General features: G+C 35.4%; 2 protein-coding genes across 5 annotated transcripts; both read right to left on the bottom strand.

Annotated features, from left to right (window-relative positions):
- Window positions 1–2785: 2785 nt before the first annotated feature.
- LOC125468130 (protein SRC2-like) lies at window positions 2786–4580 on the bottom strand. 2 transcript variants are annotated; one of them, XM_048586037.1, is made up of 3 exons: window positions 4435–4580; window positions 3788–4077; window positions 2786–3167 (listed from the first exon to the last, which is right to left on the bottom strand). In XM_048586037.1, exons 2-3 carry the CDS (start codon window positions 4035–4037, stop codon window positions 2902–2904), a joined length of 516 nt encoding a protein of 171 aa, XP_048441994.1. In that variant the 5' UTR covers window positions 4038–4077; window positions 4435–4580; the 3' UTR covers window positions 2786–2901. The 2 variants fall into 2 exon arrangements, with proteins under 2 accessions (XP_048441994.1, XP_048441993.1); XM_048586036.1 differs by having other exon boundaries at window positions 3788–4485.
- Window positions 4581–5618: 1038 nt separating this feature from the next.
- LOC103951661 (RNA-binding protein FUS) lies at window positions 5619–23530 on the bottom strand. 3 transcript variants are annotated; one of them, XR_007258941.1, is made up of 4 exons: window positions 8639–9288; window positions 8359–8385; window positions 8032–8250; window positions 5619–7396 (listed from the first exon to the last, which is right to left on the bottom strand). XR_007258941.1 is itself a non-coding variant. In XM_048586034.1 (3 exons), the coding sequence occupies exons 1-3, from the start codon at window positions 23366–23368 to the stop codon at window positions 7359–7361; spliced, it is 504 nt and encodes a 167-aa protein (XP_048441991.1). In that variant the 5' UTR covers window positions 23369–23530; the 3' UTR covers window positions 5619–7358. The 3 variants fall into 3 exon arrangements, 2 of the variants coding, with proteins under 2 accessions (XP_048441991.1, XP_048441992.1); XM_048586034.1 differs by lacking the exons at window positions 8359–8385; window positions 8639–9288 and adding an exon at window positions 23122–23530; XM_048586035.1 differs by lacking the exon at window positions 8359–8385 and having other exon boundaries at window positions 8639–9293.
- Between the last annotated feature and the right edge of the window lie 2898 nt (window positions 23531–26428).

The following is a 26428-nucleotide window of genomic DNA, read 5'->3' as shown; positions in this document are numbered from 1 at the left end:
GCACCTACATCTACTTCAGCAAAGCATCAGGAGATTGAAGTCATGCAATATGTTCCCAAGTCATTGCCCAAGTCTACATTTCAGAAGCTCGTCCAAAGAAATTATTTGAGTTGAATCGCTTGTAGTTCTCTTATTTAAAAGTTATGTCTAACTTAGGGGGAGTATCTTGAAGCATACTCACATGATCTTAATGTAGTTTTTTTCCCTGCGATTAGGAGCATTTTTCCCACTAGGTTTTTGCTACCTAACTAGGTTTTAATGAGGCACCTATCCTGGGATGATCATACTCTGTTGAGTTCACTACCTTCGTCCAGTTTGACAAGCGTTTTAGACATTATGCATATTTTTCTTACTTTTCTCCTTAATCTGTGGGTTTTCCCCATTCCTTGGGTTTTACCATAGCAAGGTTTTTGTGGGTTTTTACAAATGCATACTTCAAAGAAAATTTGAGACTCGTGATCACCTGTTGTGCCGATGACTTTATCAACTATTCTACCTTATCTGTTGAAGAATCTGATGCGATGGTTTGTTAAGTATTTACACACTCAAAGGGGAGTGTTGCAGTCATATTTAGAATAGGAATGTGATTGTGTAAATCCTAGTAGATATGGGAGTGTATCTTACATTCCTATTAGGAGTAGATTACCTATTAGGAGTTGTAATCCTAAAGGGAAAGGTTTTTACCTATCCTACTACTATAAATAAAGGCACAATGGGTGGAATAGAAGACACCCTCAATTACACATCTCTTTCTTTCTCTCTATCTATGCCGCACCCCTCTCTCTCTGGCCTCCATAATTGTTCAGTAAATTATGCCTACAACAATTCAATATTTTTCGACAAAAAATAATGAATTTTTTTTCTTTTTATAAAAAAACGTTTGGATTGGTTTCGTGAGCTAAGATGGCTTTGCCCCCAAAAAATAAATAAATAAATAAATAAAACTCCTTCAGCCCAATTCAGTCCCATCCAGTTGGTCACCCAAACAGAAACCGATAAGCCTAATCACTATTAAAAAATTCATAAAAAATTAATAACACAAATAATAATTAAAATACTAAAAATATAAAAAATATTAAGTTTTTTTAATTTTTTATTTTTAATAAATACCTAACCATGAACTTTCACCAATATTTTCAAATATTTTCAATCAATCTTTTATTATTACCAGAAATTAAAGGTAAAATTATATTTTATTATTTTATAAAATAAAAAATATTAAGTTTTAATGAAAAGGGATTGGACTAAGTTTATTTTAACAAAAAATTATTTTATAACTTTATTTAATAAAAAAACATAAATTTTAACGAAAATGACAAAAGTTTAATATGGTAAAAAATAAAACATAAAAAGTAATAAAAACTGACACGAACGCGCATATCCATTACACACACTATTTCTAAAACTAAACGGCACTACACTATTTTTGAAATTGAATAGTACTACACTATTTCTAAAACTGAATTGTATTACACTATTTCTGAAACTGAACACTATTTTTGAAAAATAAACACTAATTATTCTTGAAACTAAACACGAGTACTACACTATTTTTACAACTGAACACGGATACTACACTATTTCTAAATCTGAACACGGACACTATTTCTAAAACTGACTACATACACTATTTTTTTAAACTGAATACAAGTTGGTGTGCACTAACTATTTCTTAAACTGAATATGTTATCTTTCTAGGAAGTTTAACGATCATTCTTCTCCCTCTATTCTTGCAATTTCTCGGTATTTTCTCACATTCCAAACACCTTTTATTCTTTTAATTATCTTCGATTCTCATTAAATTTTCTCTGGATCTCTTCAATTTCTTAGCCTTCTACACCAATTACTTAATTCTCTTCCATTATCCGCACATCGGTGGCTTCCTCTTCTCCTCTACCCACAATCTCACTTTCTTCCTCTGCAAAATTGAAAAATAACTCAAATCAAATCAATAAAATCGAATACAAAAATATTCATCAAACTACAAATTTGTTGAACGTTAAAGCCAAGAAAAGTAAAGATACTGGTGCTTAATTTGGGAAAAGGATTCTCTTCGAATCCACTTTGTAGGATCCCCATATTCTAGTTATTCATAGTACATCGTGCAGCTAGTTTTCATCAGATACTATTTGTGTTTAATTTTAAATGAAAAAAATTAAATGATTTCTGACCACACGATATACGATGAATGATTAAGATGTGAGATCCTAAGATTCCCACAAAAAGATCCGGATGGGATCCAATTTCCTTAATTTCAAGCTGCTTCTTTGCCTGCAGATCTCACGCCAGACATAGGCATAATCTCACGCCGACCAACAGACCTACACTTCAGCTACCAACACCTAGGTTTGTGGAAACCTAGAGATTTTGTTGGCTTGATGAATTAATTTCTAGTTTCTACCCAATATATCATCAACCAGTGCTGGGTCCTTATTAATAATAATAATAATAATAATAATAATAATAAAGCATTGCACGTGCTTTTTATAGATTTATTTTTTATTTTTTATTATTTTATTCTTATCATTAAATAAAGTTATAAGATGATTTTTGATTACAATTTAAAGTTTTGAAGTCATTTTTATTAATTTTTTTTATTTTAATACGAATTGCCTTAATTATTCAATTTAGGGATAATGATGCACTTGGACAATTATTATTCGTTAAAGCTGTTGAGTTGCTTATAGGCTGGGGGAGGCTGTCAATGATGAACTGCTCAAATTTTCATAGGAAAAACCAGAATTAAAGTCCCAAACATTAATACATGGGCTCTTGGAAAGAGAAAAAAACAAAATACAAATACGTCTATTTATTTTTTGTGTATTTATACAGTACAAAATACAAACACGTGTTTATTTATAAAGTAACTATTAGAAGGGCGTAACTCGTAAGTAGATTATTTTAGACTGGATTTGGATCTTGATGAAGCGACCATGATATTTGCCTTAGATCCACCATATTATATGTTTTAATACCGTTTGTTGAACTTGCCCTCAAATGGTTTGCCAAACTTCCATGCCGAAATTTGCCATGATCATAGCCGGCGGCACCCCCATAGCCATGGGAACCACCATAGCCATGGTAAGCGCCACAGCCATACGCAGGAACACCTGTGACAGCACCTCCAGCTAACATCCCTCCCATTTCAATGCCAGCAGCTCCATACCCTGTAAGTAATAATCTTTCGTCAGTCACTAAGAAGATAAAAATAATATTCTACTTTGATGTATCATTCTAATTGGTTCTTCATATATGGTGATCAGTAGTTGAAAGAAAATTAAGAACATCACTTGATAAATGTCAATGTGAATGAGAAAATATGTTTTCAAAAGGGAACTGTTATAGGCCGACACTCTAAAATTCTTATTATGCATTCCAAACTTAATGATATTTAGAAAGAAAAACATACATTTGAGAAGTGTAAAATGTGATTGGAGTACCAATAACAATTATATAGTTTCTTCTATTTCATCATTTCGTGTCTAATTGATTGTCATGCTAACTTACAAAAATATGGTCTTCTTAGCATTTTCCTTTATATAGTTCTCTTCTCTATCTCTTCCATTGAAAAGAAGGGTAAAAAAAAATCAGATTGTCATCGTTCAATAAAATTTTGAATTTAGTCTTGATTAATATATCCATGAATATTATTGCCCTATAATTTTGTAGAACCCAAGTATATAAATCAGAATAATTATAAACCAGAAAACTGGTAAAGTTATAAAATAGATTAGGGACGATCGGGTTGTGATTCGATCGCACGCAGAATGATAAGATGCTGCTGTACCTGGTCCTGGATAACCAGTTGGTGGATATCCCCAATAAGAAGGATAGGCAGCAGGAGGATACCCGCCAGAAGAAGGGTATGCATGATGTGCTTGCGGGGGATATCCATATCCTTGTGGAGGGTATGATCCATATACTTGTGGAGGGTATGATCCGTACCCTTGTGGAGGGTATGATCCATACCCACTTGCAGGGTATGAAAATAGTGCTTTCTCAGTTGTCTCATGTTTCTCGTGCTTTCCACCTCCCATCTTATCAAGTAGGTAAGATTGATCCAAATGGAAGGCACCACTTAGTTCATGGTTGAAAGAACATAACATGTTAGAGAGTTTTGTCGTAACGTATCATACATAATTACAAACAATTGTTATGCTGATCAGATTTAAATAATAAAAGATATATATTACCCAGCTGGGATCAATCTTCAGAACCCTAGACAAAGATAATTCTTTCCAATTAAGCAGGACGTAAATCTCAAAACAGTTTATACATGTCACGAGCTTATTAGGCCACAAATAATAAGAAATCCATGTTCCTACATAAAGCATGCATACATATTGTTGGACCAAAAAAATTAAACTAAAGCATATCTATTAATGCAGAAACAGAAGACAAGAACTAGAGATTAGAGAGATAGAGATGGCTCACAAACAGCTGTGTGGGGACTCTTAAGTTTGCCCTCAACACTGGTCAAACAAACGTGTGTGTGAAACTTAAAGAAATGAAGTACGTAAATATAGGGATCATAAAGTAAACAAGTATATATTCTTGTCAATATGATACCAATCCAATGAATATGATATAATGATAGCACTGCGTTACTTCAACGTGTGTTTTTTTTATTTATTCCATTCAGTAAAGGACCACTAATATTTGATGACATGTGATTTCTCCAGTATAAGTAGGGGCGATACAGTTCGGTTTGATTCGTTCTAACACTCAAAATATAGTTAAACTAATTTTTGTGTAACATATTGGATTGATTTTAATTAAAATTACAGGTGAAGCCCACCCAAACAAACCATTGTTATGCTGTTTTGTTAAACCAGTTTAGGCTTTGGAGCCTAAGCAAAGCATTTTATTTTAGGAAAATTTAGTATTTGGTCTCTTGCTACTAATATTTTTTGGCTAAGACATTATTGGTTTTCAGATTTTGCAAGTCCCTAATATTAATGTGTTAATGATTTAGTATATCTCAGTTCGTAATTTTTTAAAAGGGTGATTTCTTTAAAAACAAGAAAAAGTTATAATGTTGAGCATATGTCAATAATATTTATCTCTACTAATTAATAAAACACTCATTTTTAACCAAAATTCTATGAAAATATCATTTTAAAACAGAACATAAATAAGAAATATGTCACACAACCAAATTTTGCTTTTTTTTTTTTTTAAACCTCACCTACATGTAATCTTAACATATCTCTAATCATAAAATAAAAAAATAAATAAATAAATAAATAAAAAACACACACTCTATATATCACTCTCTTCCTCTCTCTCTCCTTCTATTTCAAAAACAAAAATTTTAAATTTTCTCACACACTCTGTGTCTGCCCATATGCTAGTGTTGATTATAAGCATGTCAATAAGACTTTAATGTATATTGTTGCACTTAAATCAAACAAAATTACCAATTATACCATTACATCACAGCGGGCATTACAGTTCGCAGCCCTCTTCTTATATTTTTTATATTTAGGAGTAGGTCAACCTGACATTAAACACTTCATTGCAGTTCTTGTTTTACAATTTTGTGAATTCAGACTCTGCGATACAATTTCTATTTTATTGAAGTCCAATTAGTCATATCGAGTATTGGGGCTTTAGTATGAGTGAGTTTGACTGCTTTATATAAGATTTAATTAAATCTAATATTAAATGTGAATAATTTGACTATAAAAAAACAGAAACTACAATGCAGAGTCTGAATTTACAACACTACAGCAGAAACTGCAATGTAGTGTCTGATCTGGGGTATAGTTGCAGCATACTCTGATGCCGAGCTTCGCTCAAATCCAAACAAGTGTGACTGCTTCATGAAGAAATCTTCGTTTTCTGATCCCATAATCCTCCAGTAGTTGCAGCTCCTCATCCGCGGACCGCTCGAATCGGGGATGATGGTATGATGAAGAAACATTGTTTTCTTCAATTTTCCCATTTTGATTTTTGGCATTTTCTTTTCCCTAATTCTAAAATTAGCAAACATCATCGTCAGCATTGGAGAACCATGTATCCAAATAGAGCGGAAGCCGAGAAGCGTCTACGCAATGTGACTTCGCAATTCTTGCTCGTGAGATCCGACAATCTCGATCTCATCAAGAATCTTGTTGATGGCTGGTGTTGCTCCTACTTAAAAGAATGGGTAGATCATTGCATAACTTCAGAATTAAACCAAGGTGGAGAAATCCAAGATAGATTCCATGTCTTTGAAATAAAGCTTTAATTTTCAAGTGAAATAAAGCATCTATTTAAAGAATGGATGGATAATTGCCATCATGGAAGACGAGGGATGACATATGATGGAGAAGGAAGAAGATGGTGGGGAGTACTCGGACGGGTTTACTTTTTGTAATTACCCCAACCAATGAACAACGTTATTCCAAAATCCAGATAATTGCTCAATACTTTTTATTTTACTTTAAGTTTGGGGAAGGAAATAATTTGTAGAAAAACATGGAGATGCTTGACTCTTAAGGGTTGAGGAGTAAATTGGTGAACTAATTATAAGGGCCTAACTACCATGTGCCTACCTCATTGACCGATACCTAATGAATTAAGTTTGGGGAGGCATATTTTCGTTATGCCTCCAAAGACAGTCTAATTAAATTGACTGCAAGGGTTAAAATAATTGATTCACTATTTCAAGGGAAGAGCGACACACAAAGAGGGCGTGTGGGATCAAATCAACATAGTTAATATGTGAAGCAAGTCTAGCTCGAAATTTTAACTTGTGGGGAGAGGTTAAAGTTAGTTAGCTATGTCACCGTTGATTTTCAAATATCCTTGTCTAAGTTAAATTCATTCAATATTTTTCGCCACAACATAAAGATTTTATTTTATTTTTTTTTTTGGCAAAAGAATGCACTAGTTCGAACTGACCAGACCGGTTAATTTGGTTTCATTAGCTAAAATGGCTAGCCCTAATCATAGGAAAACGAGATTTAAAGTCGCAAATATTAAGATAGGGGCTCTTGGAAGAGAGAAAAATACAATATACAAATACGTCTTCATTTATTTTTATGTATAGAAATACAATATAAAATACAAATGAGTCTGTATTTACTTTTAGAGTAATTATTAGAAAGGGCGTAAGTAGATTATCTTACACTAGTTTTGGATCTTGATGCAGGGACCATATATTTTCCTTAGATTGGCAGATCCACCATATCATATGTTTTACTTCCATTTGTTGAACTAGCTCCCAAAGGGCTTGCCAATATAGCCGGGGGCACCCCCATAGCCACGGCAACCACCATTTCCATGGTAAGCGCCATAGTCATGGTTGCCCCCACCTTCATACACAAGATGGTCGGCCCCATACGCAGGAACAGCTGCGACAGCACCCCCAGCTAACATCCCTCCCATTCCCATGCCAGCACTCCATGCACTGTACGTAATAATCATTCATCAGTCATCAAGAAAACAAAAATAATAATCTACTTTAATGTCATTTTAATTGGTTCTTCATATGTGATGATCAGTAGCTGGAATAAAATTAAGAACATCACTTGATAATGTCAATGCGAAATGAGAAAATATATTTTCAAAAGGAAATTGTTATTGGCTTACACTCCAAAATTTTTATTGTGCACTCCAGGTTTAATGATATTTCGAGAAAAAAAATATTTTTGTGAAGTATACAATGAGATTTTTGAAATGCCAGTAACAGTTTCATTTTTAAAATTTTATATATATCTATGTATTTTCTTCTGTTTCATCATTTGGTGACTAATTATTATCATGCTAACTTATAAATTTATTCTCCTTAACATTTCCGTTATTGCTCTTCTTTGTCTCTTCCATTGAAAAGAAGGGAAAAAGAATGGGATTGCCATCCTTCAATAAAATTATAATTTAGTCTTTCGATTAATTACCCATGAATATTATTGGCCTATAATTTTGTAGTACCTAAGCATACAATTCAGAATAATTATAAACCAGAAACTGGTAAAGTTACAAAATAGATTAGGGACGATTGTGATGTGATTCGATTGCAAGCAGAATGATAAGAGGCTGATTTACCTGGATAACCAGTTGGTGGATAGGAGGTTGGTGGATGTCCCACGTAAGAAGGATAGGCAGGTGGAGGATACCCGCCAGAAGAAGGGTATGCATGATGTGCTTGCGGGGGATATCCATATCCATACACACCACCATATGAAAATAGTGCTTTCTCAGTTGTCTCATGCTTCTCGTCCTTTCCACCTCCCATCTTATCAAGTACGTAAGATTGATACCTAGCTGCATATCATTATTCAAAATGACCATCTACTTAAGTCATGATTTTACTTAATTCATCATACATGATTGCAATATATATGCTCAGCTGTAAATAATAAAAGATATTACCTAGCTGGGGGACCAATCTTCAAAACCCTAGACAAAGAAAATTCTTTCCAATTAAGCAGGACGTAAATCTCTAAACATTTGCGTGCATTTATTACAAGCTTATATATCTCACGAGCTTATGTAACTAAACAGCTATTAAGCTACAAAAAAATATGAAATCCATGTTCATATATAAAGCATATATATTGTTGGACCAAAAAATAAAATAAAAATAAAGCATATGTGTTAATGCAGAAACAGAAGACAATAACTAGAGATTACAGAGATAGAGATGGCTCACAAACAGTTGCGTTGGGACACTTAAGTTTGCCCTCAACAGTACTCAAGCTAACGCCTTTGTGAAACTTGAAGAAACGAAGTACGTATATTATGGATGATAAAGTAAACAAGCATATATTCTTTTGAATTGATCCCAGTGAATATAATACAATGATAGATTCCTTAAAGTTGATGCACCGCATTACTTCAAGCTTTATTTTATGCCCTATACAGTAAAAATACCACTAATAATGACATGTGATTTCTCTAGTATAAGTAGGGGGACTGAATGTGATTTCTCTTAGTATAAGTAGGGGCGATACAGTCCGGTTGAATCGTTTTGATTTAACTAGAATACAGGTGAAGACAACCCAAACAAACCATTGTTATGCGGTTTGGTTAAAACCAGTTTAGGCTTTCGAGCCCAAGCTTAATGCTTTGTATTTTATTCTAGGAAAAATTATTATTCGGTCTCTAACTACTAATGTTCATTTTTTTTCAAGACCTTATTGGTTTTCAGGTTTTGCAAGTTCCTAATATTGAGGTGTTAATGAATTTAGTTCATCTCAATTACATAACTTTAAAAAAAATTAAAAATAAAAATTAGTACTTGATTTAGAATTTTAATCCTCACACCTTCATCAATCTCCTAATTAATTTTCAACTTAAAACATTTCTAAAATACAAAAAAAATAAATAAATAAGTTTGTGTTGCAATCATATTTAGAATAGGAATGTGATTGTGCAAATCCTAGTAGATATAGGAATGTGTCTTATATTCCTATTAGGAGTTGATTACCTATTAAGAGTTGTAATCCTAAAAGGGTAAGGTATTTGCCTATCCTACTCCTATAAATAAAGGTACAATGGAGTGATACACACACACTTCACAATTAAATCACTATCTCTTCTCTCTCAATATTGTCGGCCCCCTCTCTCTAATCCCTTAGATTAGTTCAATTAAATAGGCCTACAATACGCTATCAGCACGCTCTTGCCAGAAGCTGAGGAATTGACGGATCGTAGTAGGAGGCTATCTTCCACAAAATTCAAAGGTTCTTCTTTGTTTTCTGCCAATCAGGTATGCTTGAAATAAAGGAAGATATTTGAAACGTCGAAGCATGAAAACATTCCCCATGATGCATGAACCCCTATATGTTTAAATTTTCCTTACGATATATAAATTGTATATGTTTCATATATTTGTCAATATATATATATATGTTTGTTTCATGCATTACGCAATTAAATTGCTAAGTGAAATTTGTGAGTCAAAGCATATAAATAAATTAGAAGCAATTTAGAGTTTTTCAAACCCTAGGGATTTCAAATAAAAAAAAAAACAAAGGGAAAGAAAATTTGGCATGGTGCGACACCACCACCGTCGGCAAGATCATGCACCATCGCTAGCCTGAAGCCCAGCTACATGGACCACCACAGCAACACTTTGGTCTTCTTGCTCTTGCACGTGACAACCATGCTTCGGCCTAGGATCAGTTTCGACGGGCCTGAAGCCCCGAGCCCACCAGCAGCTTGGCCCGACTTGCTAGCTAGCCTTTGTGTTTGCTGGGCTTTAATCTTGCCTCGACCCGCAACCAAACAACCAGCCCAGTAGACTGGGTTTTCTTCCCCTCGGCCCAATGACCAGGCTCCAACTTCAGCTGGGCCTTATGTGTGATAACCCACAAGCCAGCTTCGGCTGGGCTTGTCCCTGTGCGCCCCTTTGGCCCAATACCAGCAGCGTTGGCTGCTAAGCTTACCTAATTCCCTTGGCTCGTGGCCTGCAGCCACCTGTGGGCTACTTTTTTGCAGCCAACCCGAGCCCAAACCTTTTTTGGGCTATATATTTTTTCAACCCAATGCTATTATTTAGCATTTTAAATAATTTTAACCCGAATGTTATTATTATTTTTGCTTCCACAATCGACCTTGTTTAGTCTCGATGAAGCGCAGTCCATTAATCTGATAATGAATCCAAAATTGTTGACTTAAAGATCACTTTTGGACATTAATGATTCAATAATTTATTTTTATACTTTAACCGTTGACATACTTTCGTAGTAACGAAGCTCTCACACTTGAGTTCTCGAAGAAACTCAAATCCACGACACTTAATCAGCATATTGCATTATGTGTTTCTTGCAGGAACCTCTCCTTTATGAACTAATCGTTCATAAAACTAAATTGAACTTGTAGTTTCATATTTAGTGCCCTTGAAACCTGAAGCTTTCATTCAAAACATACCACATGAAACTTGTTGTTTTCATGCATAAATTAAACCAATGCATGTCTATAGAACCCCAAATGTTCTACGATATATGTCTATGGATTACCATATGACTAATTATGTTTTTTTTGTACCCTCTACTTTAGGGACATGTCGAACTTGAACAAGGTCAATTTCACCGTTTTGGAAGTATTTGGAAGAAACTGCCTGAAGTGGGTTCAAGACGTGAAACTCCATCTTACTACAAAGGGTATTAGAGCCACCATCAATTCATCTACCTACGACAAACCTGTCGACGAAGCTCAAAAAGCTAATGCAATGATCTTCATTCGAAGACACATCCATGATGCACTGTAGACCGAGTACTTTGTTGAGGAGGACCCACGCACCCTCTGGCTTGCTCTGGTTGATTGTTTTGATCACCAAAAAGACATCTACTTGCCTGAAGCAAGACACGACTGGCAGCATCTTCGCTTCCAAGACTTTAAATCCGTGAATGAATACAACTCTAAAGTTTGTTGAATCTGATTGCTGTTGAAATTCTGTAAAGTCAAACTAACCGAATCAGATCTCATGGAGAATACCTATTCCACCTTCCATGCCACCAATATTGTCCTTCTAGCAGCCACAAACGATGAAAGAATCGTCGTGGCCATGTAAATGGGCGGCAAGCCCAACCACGGACCCAAGGTCAACAAAGTGCCAGCCCTAAGGGAGGAAATATGACCTAGCAGCGTCCTCCCCTTACCTCTAAGGCCCCAAGCTTCAAGAACAAAGGAAAAGCTCCCGTTCAATCAACTTCCACTAAAATGGACATGTGATATCGCTGTGGATCAAAGGATCATTGGTCACACGTATGCCAAGCTACCCTTGAGGCTATTGCCAACTATCATTCTCATCGTGAGTCTAAGTTTGCACATGTGGAACATCCAGAAGATGCTACCACATCAATGGAGATATCGGATTTTCAAGAGGCATCATCTCCTATGGATGAATAAATTTTAGGGTGTTTACCCCTAGTGGCCGAACCCACTAGGAGTGGTCGGCCCCTCTCCCCTACTTTTTTAGGTTTATGGTTTAATTTTGAACATTTTTCCTAAGTCTTTGGAATAATTTGTTTGGTTTTGTTTTGTTTTGAATTATGGATTGTTATTTGATGCATATTATTTCTCGAATTGCTTAATTGAATGAATGGAATTATATTTATGCATGTGACCAATTCAATCAATTTATTTATAGGTAAGTCTAGTAGGGAAGTTAATGTATGGCTGATAGTGCTACCACACACACCATCTTGCGTGACCGACACTATTTTACTAACTTAATACCCAAGAAAGCTCCTCTGACAACTCTCTCAAGCCCATCCAACTTGATTGAAGGATACGGAAAAGCCCTATCATGTTGTCCAATGGTACAATCTTAACTAATAAGGAAGCACTCTGTTCTCCACGTTCTGGAAGAACGTTGCTGAGTTTTAGAGATATTCGAGATAATCAATATCATATTGAAACCATTGAAGATAATGGTTCTAAGTTTCTTTGTATTACTTCGTACGAATATGGCCAGAAACGTATTCACGAGAAGTTGGAACGTCTCCCAAGTGGGTTGTACGTCACAACCATTCGAGGCATAGAAGCCCATCATGTGGCTGACCCTATGCCTGAGTTCTAGAACACTTTGTTGATTTGGCATGATCGTTTAGGACATTCTTAATGTGACATGATATGCCGTATCCTCAAATCATCACATGGGCATCAGTTACCTTCTTATGTTGGATTCCCGCCATGCAAAGCATGTTTTTTAGGGAAGTTCAATACTCAACCGTCAATTACAAAGATCATTCACAGCCCCTCCTAAGTTTCTTTAGAGGATTCAAGGGGACATTTGTGAACCTAGCCAACCAACATGCGGACCATTTAGATACTATATGGTGTTGGTTGATGCATCGACATGATGGTCACATGTTTTCCTGTTATCCACAAGCAACACTGCATTTGCTAAACTCCTAGCACAAATTATTAAGCTAAGGGTTCACCACCCTAGTTATCTGATCAAGTTAATTCAATTGGATAACATTGAAGAGTTTACGTCATATACTTTTGACAATTATTGCATGTCAGTAGGGATTGATGTGGAACATCTTGTACCCTATATTCACACCCAAAACGGCATACCAGAAGCTTTGATAAAGAGCCTTCAATTGATATCTTGAACTTTGGTTATGAGAACCAAACTGTCAGTATCTGCCTAGGGCTACGTAATATTGCACGCAGCTATGTTGGTCCACCTGAGGCCCATCAGCTACCCAACCACATTCACCAGTTACAGTTGGTTACTGGATACGAGCCTGACATCTCGTATTTACAGGTGTTTAGGTGCGCCACTTATGTGCCATGAGCACCACCACTACGTACCAAAATGGGTCCTCAGAGAAAAATGGGAATCTATGTTGGTTATGATTCGCCATCAATTGTTCGATATTTAGAACCCTTGACAGGATATCTCTTTACCGCACGTTTTGCGGACTGTCACTTTGATGAGACAGTCTTCCCGTCGTTAGGAGGAGATGAGCATGCTAACGTTCCTGGAGAATGCTGTGAATTGCCTTGGCATGCTTGCACTATGTCTCATTTAGATCCCCGCACTGCTCAGCCTGAAACTGAGGTGCGACGAATTATAGATCTTCAAAGCATGCCATATGCTTTTAATAATTTAGCTAAGGTGACAAGATCACATATACCTGCTATAAGCACACCTGTAAGGATAGATGTACCTTGCTTACGTCAACAACCCGCTTGGGAAGGTTGGATCGTCCCCAAAGGTAGGGAGGCTGCACCTTCCACGTGGCCCGATACATTGGCGGCTAGCCAATCATCATGGCTAACTTATCCGTTCCAACGCATGAGGTTATTCTAGATTACAACAATGTCTTAGATGAGACAACCTGGTTTCCCGAGAACCGTGAGATTTTGATCCACTACGCAGTATTGGATGAGGTTTGGAATCGGAATGAGATAATCATCAATGATGCATTTACGTACACATTAGCTACTGACATAATCTTAGCAATGACATTGAACCACATTCTGTTGATGAATGCCAACATAGAACACATTGGTCAAACTGGAAACAAGCAATCCAGGTCAAACTTAATTCGCTCGTGAAATGTAAAGTGTTTAGACCTATTGTTCTTACGCCACCACCACGCATGAAGCCTGTTGGCTACAAGTAGGTTTTCGTGAGGAAGCATAATAAGAAGAATGAACTAGTACGGTACAAAGCACGTCTTGTAGCTGCAAGGCTTCTCTCAGTGCTCTGGAATTGATTACGAGGAAACGTATTCCCCTATAATAGATGTTATAATGTTCCGCTACCTTATCAGTTTGGTAGTTTCCGAAAAACATAATATGTAGCTTATGGACGTGGTAACTACGTATCTCTATAAGGATCTAGATACGAAAATATACATGAAAGTTCCAGAAGGACTTCCATTGACTGGTTCAAATAGTTATAGACCACGGAACACTCTCTCAATTAGGTTAAGGAGGTTACTCTATGGATTGAAACAATCCGGACGATGTGGTATAACCATCTGAGTGAATATTTGATGAGTCAGGATTATGTGAATAATGAATTATGCCCATGTGTGTTCATAAAGTAGTCATATTTTGTATTTGCAATCATTGCAGTTTTTATCGATGACATGAAACTCAACGAACTCCCGCAGAGCTTGAGGAAATTGCTACGCACTTGAAATCAAAATTTAAGATAAAGGATTTTAGGAAAACTCGATATTGTCTCGGCCTGGAGATTGAGCATTGTTTGGATGGAATCTTAGTACATCAATCGAACTACACCCAAAAGGTGTTGCGTCATTTTAATGAAGATAAAGCGAAACCTTTAGGTACTCCTATGGTCGTTCAAACTCTAGATGTTAAACGAGATCCCTTTCTTCCAAACGAGGATGAGGAAGAGATTCTAGAACCCGAAGTTCCTTACCTAAGTGCAATTAGGGCTTTATTGTACTTGGCTTAATGCACTAAACCCGACAACTCCTTCGTTGTTAATCTTTTGCAATGCGCCCACACGCAGGCACTGGAATGGTGTTAAAGGCATTTTTTGCTACCTCAAGGGTACGACGGATTTGACCTTGTCCTATACCCACGAATCTTCGAGTGTTGCCGCCCCCTATAGTTCTCGAATTGATTCTCGCCTTGTTGGTTACGCATATGTTAGATATCTGTCTAATCCACATAAGGCATATTCTCAAACGGGCTATGTTTTTACCATTGGAGACACCGCTATATCTTGAAGGTCTACCAAGCAAACGCTAGTTGTAGCTTCTTCAAACCATGCTGAGATTTTCACCCTGAGTGAAGCGTTGCGTGAGTGCTTTTGGCTAAAAGTAGTTATGGAACATATTCAAAGCACTAGTGGTCTTACTTCCATCGTTGACCTTCCTACAACAATCTTTGAAGACAATGCAGCATGTATCGAGCAGTTAAAGAAGGGATATATCAAGGGAGACAATACCAAAAACATAGCATCGAAGTTCTTTTACTCACACCTGCAGCAGTAACATTAAAACATTGAAGTTAAACAAATCCATTCCCAAGACAACCTGGCCAATCTCTTCACCAAGTCATTGCCTAAGTCTACTTTTCAGAAGCTCGTCTAAGGAATCAGTATGCATAAATTATCTTAGTTGAATTGCTTGTAGTTCTCTTATTTCAAAGTTAGGTCTAACTCAGGAGAGTATCCTAAAGCATACTCACTTGATCTTAATGTACTCTTTTTCCTATAATTAGGAGCATTTTTCCCACTGGGATTTTGCTACCTAACGAGGTTTTGACGAGGCTCACATCCTAGGATGATCATACTCTATTGAGTTCACTACTTTCGTCCTGTTTGATGTTTGTTTTAGACATTATGCATACTTCTCACTTTTCTCCTTAGTTTATGGGCTTTCCCCATACCTTGGGTTTTACCATAGCAAGGTTTTGTAAGTTTTACTACCAATGCATACTTTCTTTAAATTTGAGACTCGCGTTCACTCGTTGTGCCGATGACTTCTTCAACTATTCTACCTTATATGCTGAAGATCTAATGCGATGGTTTGTTGAGTATTTACACACTCAAAGGGGAGTGTTGCAGTCATACTTAGAATAAGAATATGATTGTGTAAATTCTAGTAGATATAGGAATGTATCTTATATTCCTATTATGAGTTGATTACCTATTAAGAGTTGTAATCCTAAAAGGGTAAGGCTTTTGCCTAGCCTACTACTATAAATAAAGGCACAATGAGGGTGATACACACACACCTCACAATTAAATCACTCTCTCTTCTCTCTCAATACCGCTGGCCCCCCTCTCTCTCTCTAATCCCTTAGATTAGTTCAATCAAATAAGCCTACAACAGTTTGTACTTATTAATTTAATATAAAATATTTTTGAGTTTTTAATCATAAATGTAACCAAACATATAATTTTTTTAATTTCTTAAATGCAACCATTCTTAAATATACCAATTTTATATAGGTAAAATCTACCAAGTTTTTCAAAATATAAAACATACCTTTTTTTTTAATGTAAAATCCTTTCATTTTTGGAAATTATTATTAGCACTTCAATATTCCATTTTTACTCTCCAAACTTTTTATATTTAGAAAGAAAAATAAACTTGTGAAGAGCACAAAATGAGATACAAATCTATCACCATATATATATATATATATGTGTATGTGTGTGTGTGTGTGCACGCACGTGTGTGTGTTATAGAATTAGTGGGTGAATGCCCACTCAAAAGAACGCCAAAGAAAAGCCAATATCTCAGAAGATTTTGCAGATCCATGTAAGTTCTGCAACAGTGTGGGCTAAAGAATGGTATTCAGCTTCAGTGGATGATCGGGCAACAGTGGATTGTTTCTTGGCACTCCAACTTATGAGATTGGAACCCAGAAAGACACAATAACCACTGGTCGAACGTATATCAAATGTACATCCTGCCAAGTCAGCATCTGAGAAGGCAGTGAGGTTGATAGGACCCTTTTTGAACCAAATTCCTTCAGTGACAGTGCCTTTGAGATATCGAGGAACTCGTTTTGCAGCCTACAGGTGTTATTCTCAAGAAGCATGCATGAACTGGCAAATTTGATTGACTGCAAATAAGAGATTAGAACGTGTCCTTGTTAAATACTGCAAGCCACCAACAATTGACCTATACTCGGTTGGATTGGAGAGAAGATGACCTATGTGATCAAGTTTCGTAGAACCAAGAGGAGTACAGCAAGGCTTAGCACCATTTATATTGGGTTTCCTAAGAAGATTCATGAGGTATTTAGTTTGGTGAAGAAATATACCTTCAGAGGACCGGTGAACTTCCAGTCCCAAAAAGTAGTGCAATGGTCCTAGATCTTTGACTGAAAAAAAGTCCTCAACCTTTGAATGAACTGATTGCATAAAGAGGGACTTGGGCCAGTTACCAAGATATCATTGTGAACACGAAAGATTCCTGAAAACAAGAAACAAGAATACGTGTACAAAATAATATTTTTTGTGTTTAATGATTTGGGGTTACAATCTCTCAAATTTGGTCCTCTGATTCGATCTCCGTAAGATGTAGATTTGTTGATCCAAGGGTCGTCGAGGCTTGATCTTGGATGAACAGTTGTAAGTTTCTTCAAGGGCCTTCGTGGCTTTGATCTTGAAGGTTGATGGAAGTTTCTTCAAGGGCTTTCAGGGCTTGATCTTGAATGTTGATGGATGAGCGGATCTTCAAGGGCTTTTGGGCTTGATCTTGAAGAACGGTTGGTGTTTCTTCAAGGGCCGTCGAGGCTTGATCTTGAATGAACAGTTGGTTTTCTTCAAGGGCTTTTGGGCTTGATCTTGAAGAATAGATGTGTGGATTTGTTTGTTGATCCAAGGGGTTGTTGGGGCTTGATCTTAGGATGAACGGATGATGAATGATGAACACTTTCTTCAAGGGTCGTCGAGGCTTGATCTTGAGTTGTTGGAAGTTCTTCAAGGGAGCTTTTGGGCTTGATCTTGAATAATGGTTGTGTGGACTTCTTCAAGGGCTTTTGGGCTTAATCTTGAAGGTTGATGGATGAGCGGATCTTCAAGGGCTTTTGGGCTTAATCTTGAAGAACAATTGGATGTGTGGATTTGTTGAGGTTGTTGATCCAAAGGGCCGTTGGGGCTTGATCTTAGGATGAACGGATGATAAATGATGAACACTTTCTTCAAGGGCCGTCGAGGCTTGATCTTGAGTTGGTTGTGTGGATTTCTTCAAGGGCTTTTGGGCTTGATCTTGAAGGTTGATGGATGAGCAGATCTTCAAGGGCTTTTGGCCTTAATCTTGAAGAACAATTGGATGTGTGGATTTGTTTGTGCTGTTGATCCAAAGGGCCGTTGGGGCTTGATCTTAGGATGAACGATGAACACTTTCTTCAAGGGCCGTCGGGGCTTGATCTTGAGTTGGTGGAAGTTCTTCAAGGGCCGTCGGGGTTTGATCTTGAATGAGGATTTAACGAAGAATGAAGAGTGTTTTCTCCATTCTTCGGGATTCTTGGGAATTTGGGGGTTGGATGCTTGAGAGCTTTAGAGTTTCAAAGCTTCAAGGATTTTGGATGTGTGGGGAGTATTCTCTTCCATTTTGGGAGTAGAGAAATGTATTTGTGAATTGGTTTGCTATTCCTCTTGATGGAGAAGCCTATTTATAGGCTTTGAGAGTGAATCACCACCATTCATTTTTTTGGTGAAGTGAGTGGATGATGTAGGTGAAGTGAATGGAGGTAGGAGTGAGTGGAGGTTGTAGGAGTAGTGATGTAGTGAATGATGGAGGTTGTGGTAGGTAATGGCTGATGTTGGATGAGGTGTTGGTGTGAGGGAATGATATAGGTAAATAAGTGTTGTATCGTTACATTATTTCATGAATTCGATGTCTACAATCATCAACATAGACAAGAACAATGACTGGAGAATGACCTTTGAGAACAAATAATGAGGCATCTGAAGAGGATTGCACAAAACCAAATTGAAGAAGAGCTTGAAAAGTTTTATCATACCAAGCTTGGGGTGCCTGTTTAAGGCCATATAGGGATTTCCTCAATTTACATACATGATGTGGCTTGTTGGGATCTATGAAGCCATGGAGTTGTTGCATATACACATTTTCCTTTAAATCGCCATGAAGAAATGCATTACTTATGTCTAATTGATTTAAAAATCAATTAAACTGCACTGGAAGTGATAGAAGGACTCGAATGGTGACTGGTTTAGCCACGGAACTAAAAGTCTCTTGGAAATCAATGTCTTCCTGTTAATGATATCCCTTTGCAACCAGACGAGCTTTAAATCTTTCAACAGTACCATTATGCTTTTTTCTTGACTCTAAAGACCCACTTGCAACCAACAACATTTTGAGAGGATGATGGAGGTACTAAGGTCCGAGTACCCGTGGATTCCAAGGCATTAAATTCACCTTGCATAGCAGACCTCCAATGACCATGTTTAGATGCTTGCAAATATGTACTTGGTACATCATCAATATCTAAAGGAAGGGGGTGTTTAGTAGCTGCATAGACTTTAGGCTTATAGATTCCACCTTTGGAACGAGTGACCATTAGATGAATATCACTCGTAGGCACTGAAGGAGATAGATCACTTGAAGAGAGAGGTTCTATGAGGGAAATAGGATTAGAATTGTGGACAAAACTTGAAGATTCATGATTTTGTGATTCTCTAACATCTGATCCTGAAGAATGAGACCCTGAAAAAGGCCTTGAAAGTGGAATAGATAACTGGAGATCCACTAAAAGGTGAAATAGATTCTTGAACTGCAGCCACTGCCTTAGGAAGAGATTGAAAGGGATTTGCAGTTCATCAAACTGCATATGTCTTGAAATATAAATTCTGCCAATCTGTGGGTGAAGACACCTATAACCTTTGTGTTGTAAACTATAACCCCAAAAGAACATAACTTTTTCTTTTGGCATTCAACTTTGAATGAACATAAGGCTTGAGCCATCGGAAACAACTGCAGCCAAATACTTTCAATCTGAAGTAATCTGAGGGTTTGTGAAAAAGCAATTCCCAAAGAGACTGAGATATCCCAGATATTGGCAATCGGTTAATGAGATACACAGCCGTGGAGAATGCCTCCACCCAATAGAGATGAGGAACATTGGAAGCAACAAGTAAAGTTCTAGCAGTCTCCACAAGGTGTCTATACTTTTTTTCTGCACAACCATTCTGTTCAGGGGTATGTAGGCAGCTTAATTGATGTAAAATGCCATGAGAACGAAGAAATGACTGAAACATAGTACTAATGAATTCACCCCCTAAATTTGAGCGCACAATTTTGATTTTATTGCCAACTAAGTTCTCTACATAATGTTTGAATACAACAAAAGTAGAATAGGCATCAGACTTTTCCTTTAATGGAAACAACCAACTATATCTACTGTAGTCATCAACTCACAACATATAGTATTTAAAACCACTAGGTGAAGTAACAAATGCAGGGCCCCAAAGATCACACTGAAGCAATTGAAGGTTGTGAGTAATAGTGGTGCTCGCAGATCCAAATGGAAGCTTATGATTTTTAGCAAAAGCACAATATGAACAAAAGAAATCAATAGTGGTCTTGCCTTGTATAGCAAGGTTATTGATGGAGAGAACCTTTCGAAAAAGTGAGGAAGATGGATGACCCAATCTTCGATGCCAAATCTTCATAGGAGCTTTGACACTTATTAAAGTTGATGGTGATGAAAGGATGGTGTGACTAGAACCTTGCAGTGGATAAAACCCATCTCTAAATGGGCCCCCGCAAAAGCATCTTCCCTGAAGCATGATCCTTTACAGTGGATCTATCAAGGTCAAGAGTCAAAAAGCAATTATTGTCTTTGAGAAATTGATAAGTATACAGTAAATTGTGCATCATATGTGGAATATGCAGTACATTACTCAACTTAAAAGAAGTATAAGGAGTACGTAAAGAAGAGGAACCAATATTTTGGATAGACAGACCTTTACCATCTCCTATGTAGACTTTGTCTTCACCTGTGTAGGGAAAGGAGACAGAGAAATTGGCAATGCCATTCATAATACAAAACTTCCAAAGGAATTAGGGTTCAGAGATGATGATTCAGAGGGGGGATGCCATGATTGATAGAGGCAAGATTCGAGAGAAGAGAGGAAGAATTACGAATCGAAAACAGAAATTGATCAAGAAAGTGTTCAAAAATTCAAGGCGGTGAGCGGAAGAGGATCGAGTCGATTAGTCGATGAGTGCCGTGAGGCAGTTGGACGAGATACCATAAAGAAACAGAAACTCTCTCTCTCTCTCTCTGTAACAAACAGATTTTCATTCCTTGAATAATTACAACAGTACAAGAGGATATATACAATTACCACAACTAATTGTTTACAGTTATAACTAACTAGTGACTTGTTTGGTTAGCTTAGCATCTGCCTTAATATATTAGTCTATGAAAGGCTAAGAAATCATTTATTATTTGTGGACATTTACAATAACTTTACTTTAGATGGAAAAACCAAGAGCATATTAATATTTTTTATGCAAAGATATTATAGGAACTAATATATTAATTTATATTGAATACTGAACTAGGAAGAAAAACAGAAAAAAAAAAAAAAAAAAAAGAGGATCTGCCACTTAGTCCTATGGTCTACTAGTGAAAAAGACTAGTATTCTTTTTCACTTGTAAGTAAGAGATTTTAGGTTCTATTCTCATCAAAGGTGAATTTGAACCACGTTATTACTAGTCCAGTGTAAGGCTTAACTCACTCTCTCACCCTCTTAATGTAGTAATATCGTTTGTCAAAAAACAAAACACATTTAAATCTTTATAAATAAATAAAAAAGCACAGTGATATTTCAAAGTGAATTTTTCAACAGTTTAACACCATGAACCAAGTTCAACCTGTCGTATACCCTCCTAAAAAAAAACATTACGTAGTTTACATCAGTATCACAAAATTTAAAAGCTGCATACAACTTGTGAAATGTGCTCTATTATAAATTAGTATAGTTTATATATTTTCTTCTTCATTATGTAGTTAATCCCCTTTCAATTCCTTTTACTTACAAGAAACGGTAACTAGCTTTACTAACAAATAAGCATAATTAATCTATTTTAATCAGTCTTGTCATTAACCTTTTGCTTTTTTTTGTTTATTCAATTACATAAAAAAATTACAAAATTTATCGTTTGAAGAAAAAAAAAATTATACAAAAAGATTTAATTGAAAGATGTTCAATAGACACAGATTATGAATTGATAGCATAAAATTTCAAAACAAAACCCACTTGCAATATTATAATGAGGTGGTGTGTGATGATGAGTACATAGAAAAGTGAGTCCTTCTCTTACAAGTAAAGGTGCATAGTTGCATGCAAAAATCTTCACTTATCCTCACATGCATGATCTCTAACCCAGAAAAAGAAGAGAAATAAAAGAGCGAATGGAAGAGAACTCTTCCTAGAAGAGAAGAGCACTTATCCTTAGAGTTAAAAGAGTGAGATTCTAGTTTTCAAAAGCAAGGTTCTAAAAAACGCTAGGCGCTAGTTGGGTGGTGGGCTGGAGTTTAGCGTCTAGTTTGGTTAGGCAGGTGCCTAGGTGAACTAGACAGATTTAAGTAAATATATTATATTTCGTATAAATAAGTGTCTGCTTATACTTGAATATATATAACTTCATCATAAACTATAAAATAGAATGACAAATATATTATGAAGTATTGAAACACAATGAAAACATGGGGAACAAGAATATATAATATGTGTTCATTTAAGTATTCAACAAGTCTCTTACAATTTATTGAAAAAAAATAAAATGCAAAATTAAAGTTATCTATTTTCTATCAAAGTGAGTCGCAACTTAGGCCGGTGCCTAGGCGAGTCTAGCAGGCTCTGGTGCCTAGGCGGTTTAGGCGAGCGCCAGCAGATCTTGGCGCCCTTTCTTAATTTTCAAATGCCTAGGCACTAACCAGGCAATAGCCAACCACCTATTGCCTAGGTGGAGCCTAGGCGTAGGCGGAGCCTAGGCGGTAGGACATTGACTTCAATAAAAAATCTAAAATGTATAAGGTTTGAGTCTATAACAGCTAGGGATCAGGGACTGCAACTAATCTATTCATTTGACCAATAATTAGATTGTAGTAAGTATATATAATTCAAAATAATTAATGATAAACCAATATTTTTATAAGTTACAAAACGAATACATTCGTGACAAATGTGATTCGATTACCTTCAGAGTGATATGAAGCTGTTGAACCTGATGAATAACCACCTGCGGGCTGATATCCACCAGCATAGGAGACCTGTTGATATCCTCCGGAGGAAGAATATCCAGGTGGAGAATGGCAGCCAGAAGAAGAGTATGAATATGATGAATAATTTGTTTGTGGTTGTGGGCGGTATCCATATCCATAACCATACCCAGAACCTGAATGATGAAAATAGTTCTTTCTCACTAGTCTCATGTTTGTCCTCATTTCCAGCTGCCATCTTGTATGTAACTGAAAATATTAATGTTTTTAAGGACTGTAAGGAAGAATAATAATTTTATAAAAAATTAATGTTATAAACCTTATACATGTAGTAATACATGCGTAATTAATGTCACGAAAATTATGTTAATGTAGGTAAATATTTTACACAATAATAAAAAAATAAAAATAAATAAAAAGTTCTTAATATATGTAAAATTGATGCAAAATAATTTACCTACAAAATAAAAAAAATGTTATTAGATTTAAAATTAATTTACCTATATTTTCCATAAAAATATAGATCAATTATTTGCATATAAAATAATATACATGCAAAATATCATTTACAAAAATAAATAACGTGCTAATAATAAATTAATTTATATATAGGTAAATTAATTAGCACAAAATTTGAGACCTGTTATTTGATTCAAAATAATTTATCTATATTTTATATATCTAAACTACATATTAATATAACCCTCTTTATCAACCAAAAGAGGGTGAAAATACTATTTGATCTTCTAAAAAGAAGTTAAGGGCAGTAAAGTAATTTTACAAAACAAAATTTTGATGTTTTTGTTTAAGCCTCACCTACATATAATTTTGACATCTTTAATTTAAAAATAAAAATTAAATATAAACCTCTCTCCCTCATTCCTCACTCCCACGTTCTTCTCTCTTGCTCTCTCATCTCTCCTTGAATTTTAAAAACAAAAATAAAAAATTTCACACACACTTTGTGTGTGGGCATATACTAGTAAAGTATGAGTAAATTATTTGCATATCATAAATAGTTCACCTATTGAATTAAAAAAATGTTAGATTGCTTCAAAGGAAAATAAAAAGCTTACGGGGAGAAAACGAAAAGTAAAATTTTTGAAATGTCATATGAACTTATACACTATTTTCAATTTGTCATATGAACTAAAAGTTTTATCGATTTGTCATCAAGTTTTCGGAATCACTAGTTTTTCACTCCCACAAATAGTGCACCTATTGAATTAAAAAATGTTAGATTGCTTCAAAGGAAAATAAAAAGCTCACGGGGAGAAAAATAAAAAAGTAAAATTTTTGAAATGTCATATGAACTTATACACTATTTTTAATTTGTCATATGAATTAAAAAATTTATCAATTTGTCATCAAATTTTCGGAATCATTAGTTTGTCATCTCACCCTAACTTTGTTAAGTTTTCTATCCAAAATAAGTCATGTGACTTGCACATGACTTGTTTTCAAGGTTATTTTAGACAGTTCAACTCTCTATTCTTTATCAAAATGATTGACCATGTTCAAGTCTCAAAGATTGCAGTTAGCTAAACTTCATATTAGTGAGCCTAATGTATGTTTTCAGTAGTCCACCATAAGCTTTTGAAATAAACACACGTTTTTTTAACTATTCTTACCAAAGAGAACTTATGAAATAGAGTCAAAAGTCTAAAACCAATTTATTCTCTCACACCCAATGTTACCATATCTTTGTATAAAAATAAAAAATAAAAAAAATGAACTTGTGAAAAGGAGGTCAAAATTCCAAAATAACCTTGAACACAACTTATTTGGATGGAAAACTTAAAGGAGTTAGGGTGATATGACAAATTAAATGATTTTGAAATTTTGATAAGACAATCGCTTAACATTTTAGTTTATATGACAAACTAAAAATGGTGTATAAATTCATATAACATTTCAAAAAAAATCTCAAAAAGATAATAAAATTCGTTAACATAATTAGGGTATTGTGGCATAAGTTCTAAATAATTTGTAATAAAGTTACTTATTTTCCCACATAAGTTTGAATTTGAGTTTTATTTGAATGTTTAAGCTAGACGGTTTTAAGTTTAAGAAACAAGAGTTACCAGAGTCTATCTCTAAAGAATTTTATATATAATTACATGAAATTGATCCCTAGCTACATAATTATATCATTCAAAAATTACTGAGGAAAATAAAAACAAAGTTCTCATGAATATTACTGTTCATTTACTAGATAGTATGTTTATGAATACAATACGCTTCTTCTTAATTAACGGTCTAAACAACATACAATGATAGAGAGTTTCGTTGTAACATATCTTAGTAATTTTATTTTTAAATGTACTATTATTATTAAGGGGAGGGGGGAGAGTTCGAGGGAGTTTCAAACTCAGAACGTATGGGTAAAAATTCAACATCTCATCCATTAAAATATTAGACCACATGCAATGTAACATAGTAACTGAAACAAATTCTTTTATGTTAAACTTGAAATAAAAAGAGATCATCTATGGAACCAATCTTCCAAACATTTGTGTGCATTTATAATTTTTTGTCTCACATCTCGCATAATTAACCGGCCCTAAAGAAAGACATGTTCAAATAAGAAACCCATGTTCATAAAAGACATAGTTTTAGAGTTAAAAAAGAAGAAAAAGCATAGAAGTCAGTTGATAACTAATTCGTTTTCAGTTATTAAAATTAGAAAATTCGTTTAGTAACTACTTTTACCTTTTAGCTAAAAATCAAAAATCAAAAATCAAAACCAAAATTTGAAAACTCAATAAAGTAGCTTTCATTGTTTGGTACGAAAATTGAAAAGTAGTAACCAAACGAGTCTTTTGTTTTCCTTTTCAAAAAAGCAAAACCAAGAACTGAAAATTGAAAATAAAATAGTTAACAAAGAACCTTTTAGTTTTGGCAAAAATGAAAAGAAGTGCGGTTGAGAAGAGCTTTCATCCACTTTGTTCAAGAAGGAAGAAAGCAAAAAAGAAGAACAAATAGGCGATTTCAGAGCACGAGATTATTGACTAGGCGTACCAAAATAATTTGACACTTTGCCTTAAACACTCAAACAAAAGCTTGTGTGAGATTTGAAAGAAATGAAGGGTATATGTACGATCATAAAGCAAACAAGTATGATGTTAGAATCTCATCAATTTGTAGTTTAATCCAAATGATAAACAGAATCCATAAAGCTAATGGCGGCTCGCGTTAATTCTACGCTTGTGCTTTATTTTATGCTCTCTCGTAAAGGACCACCAAGTTTTGAGGACGTCTTGTCAAAATTTTGAACGTTATATG

The sequence above is a fragment of a genome, unplaced genomic scaffold (assembly GCF_019419815.1).
Source record: "Pyrus x bretschneideri cultivar Hongxiangsu unplaced genomic scaffold, Pyrus_bretschneideri_v1 Contig24, whole genome shotgun sequence".
Lineage (NCBI taxonomy): Eukaryota > Viridiplantae > Streptophyta > Magnoliopsida > Rosales > Rosaceae > Pyrus > Pyrus x bretschneideri.
The sequence above is the reverse complement of the archived record's forward strand: the minus strand, read 5'-3'. Positions and strand labels throughout refer to the sequence as shown.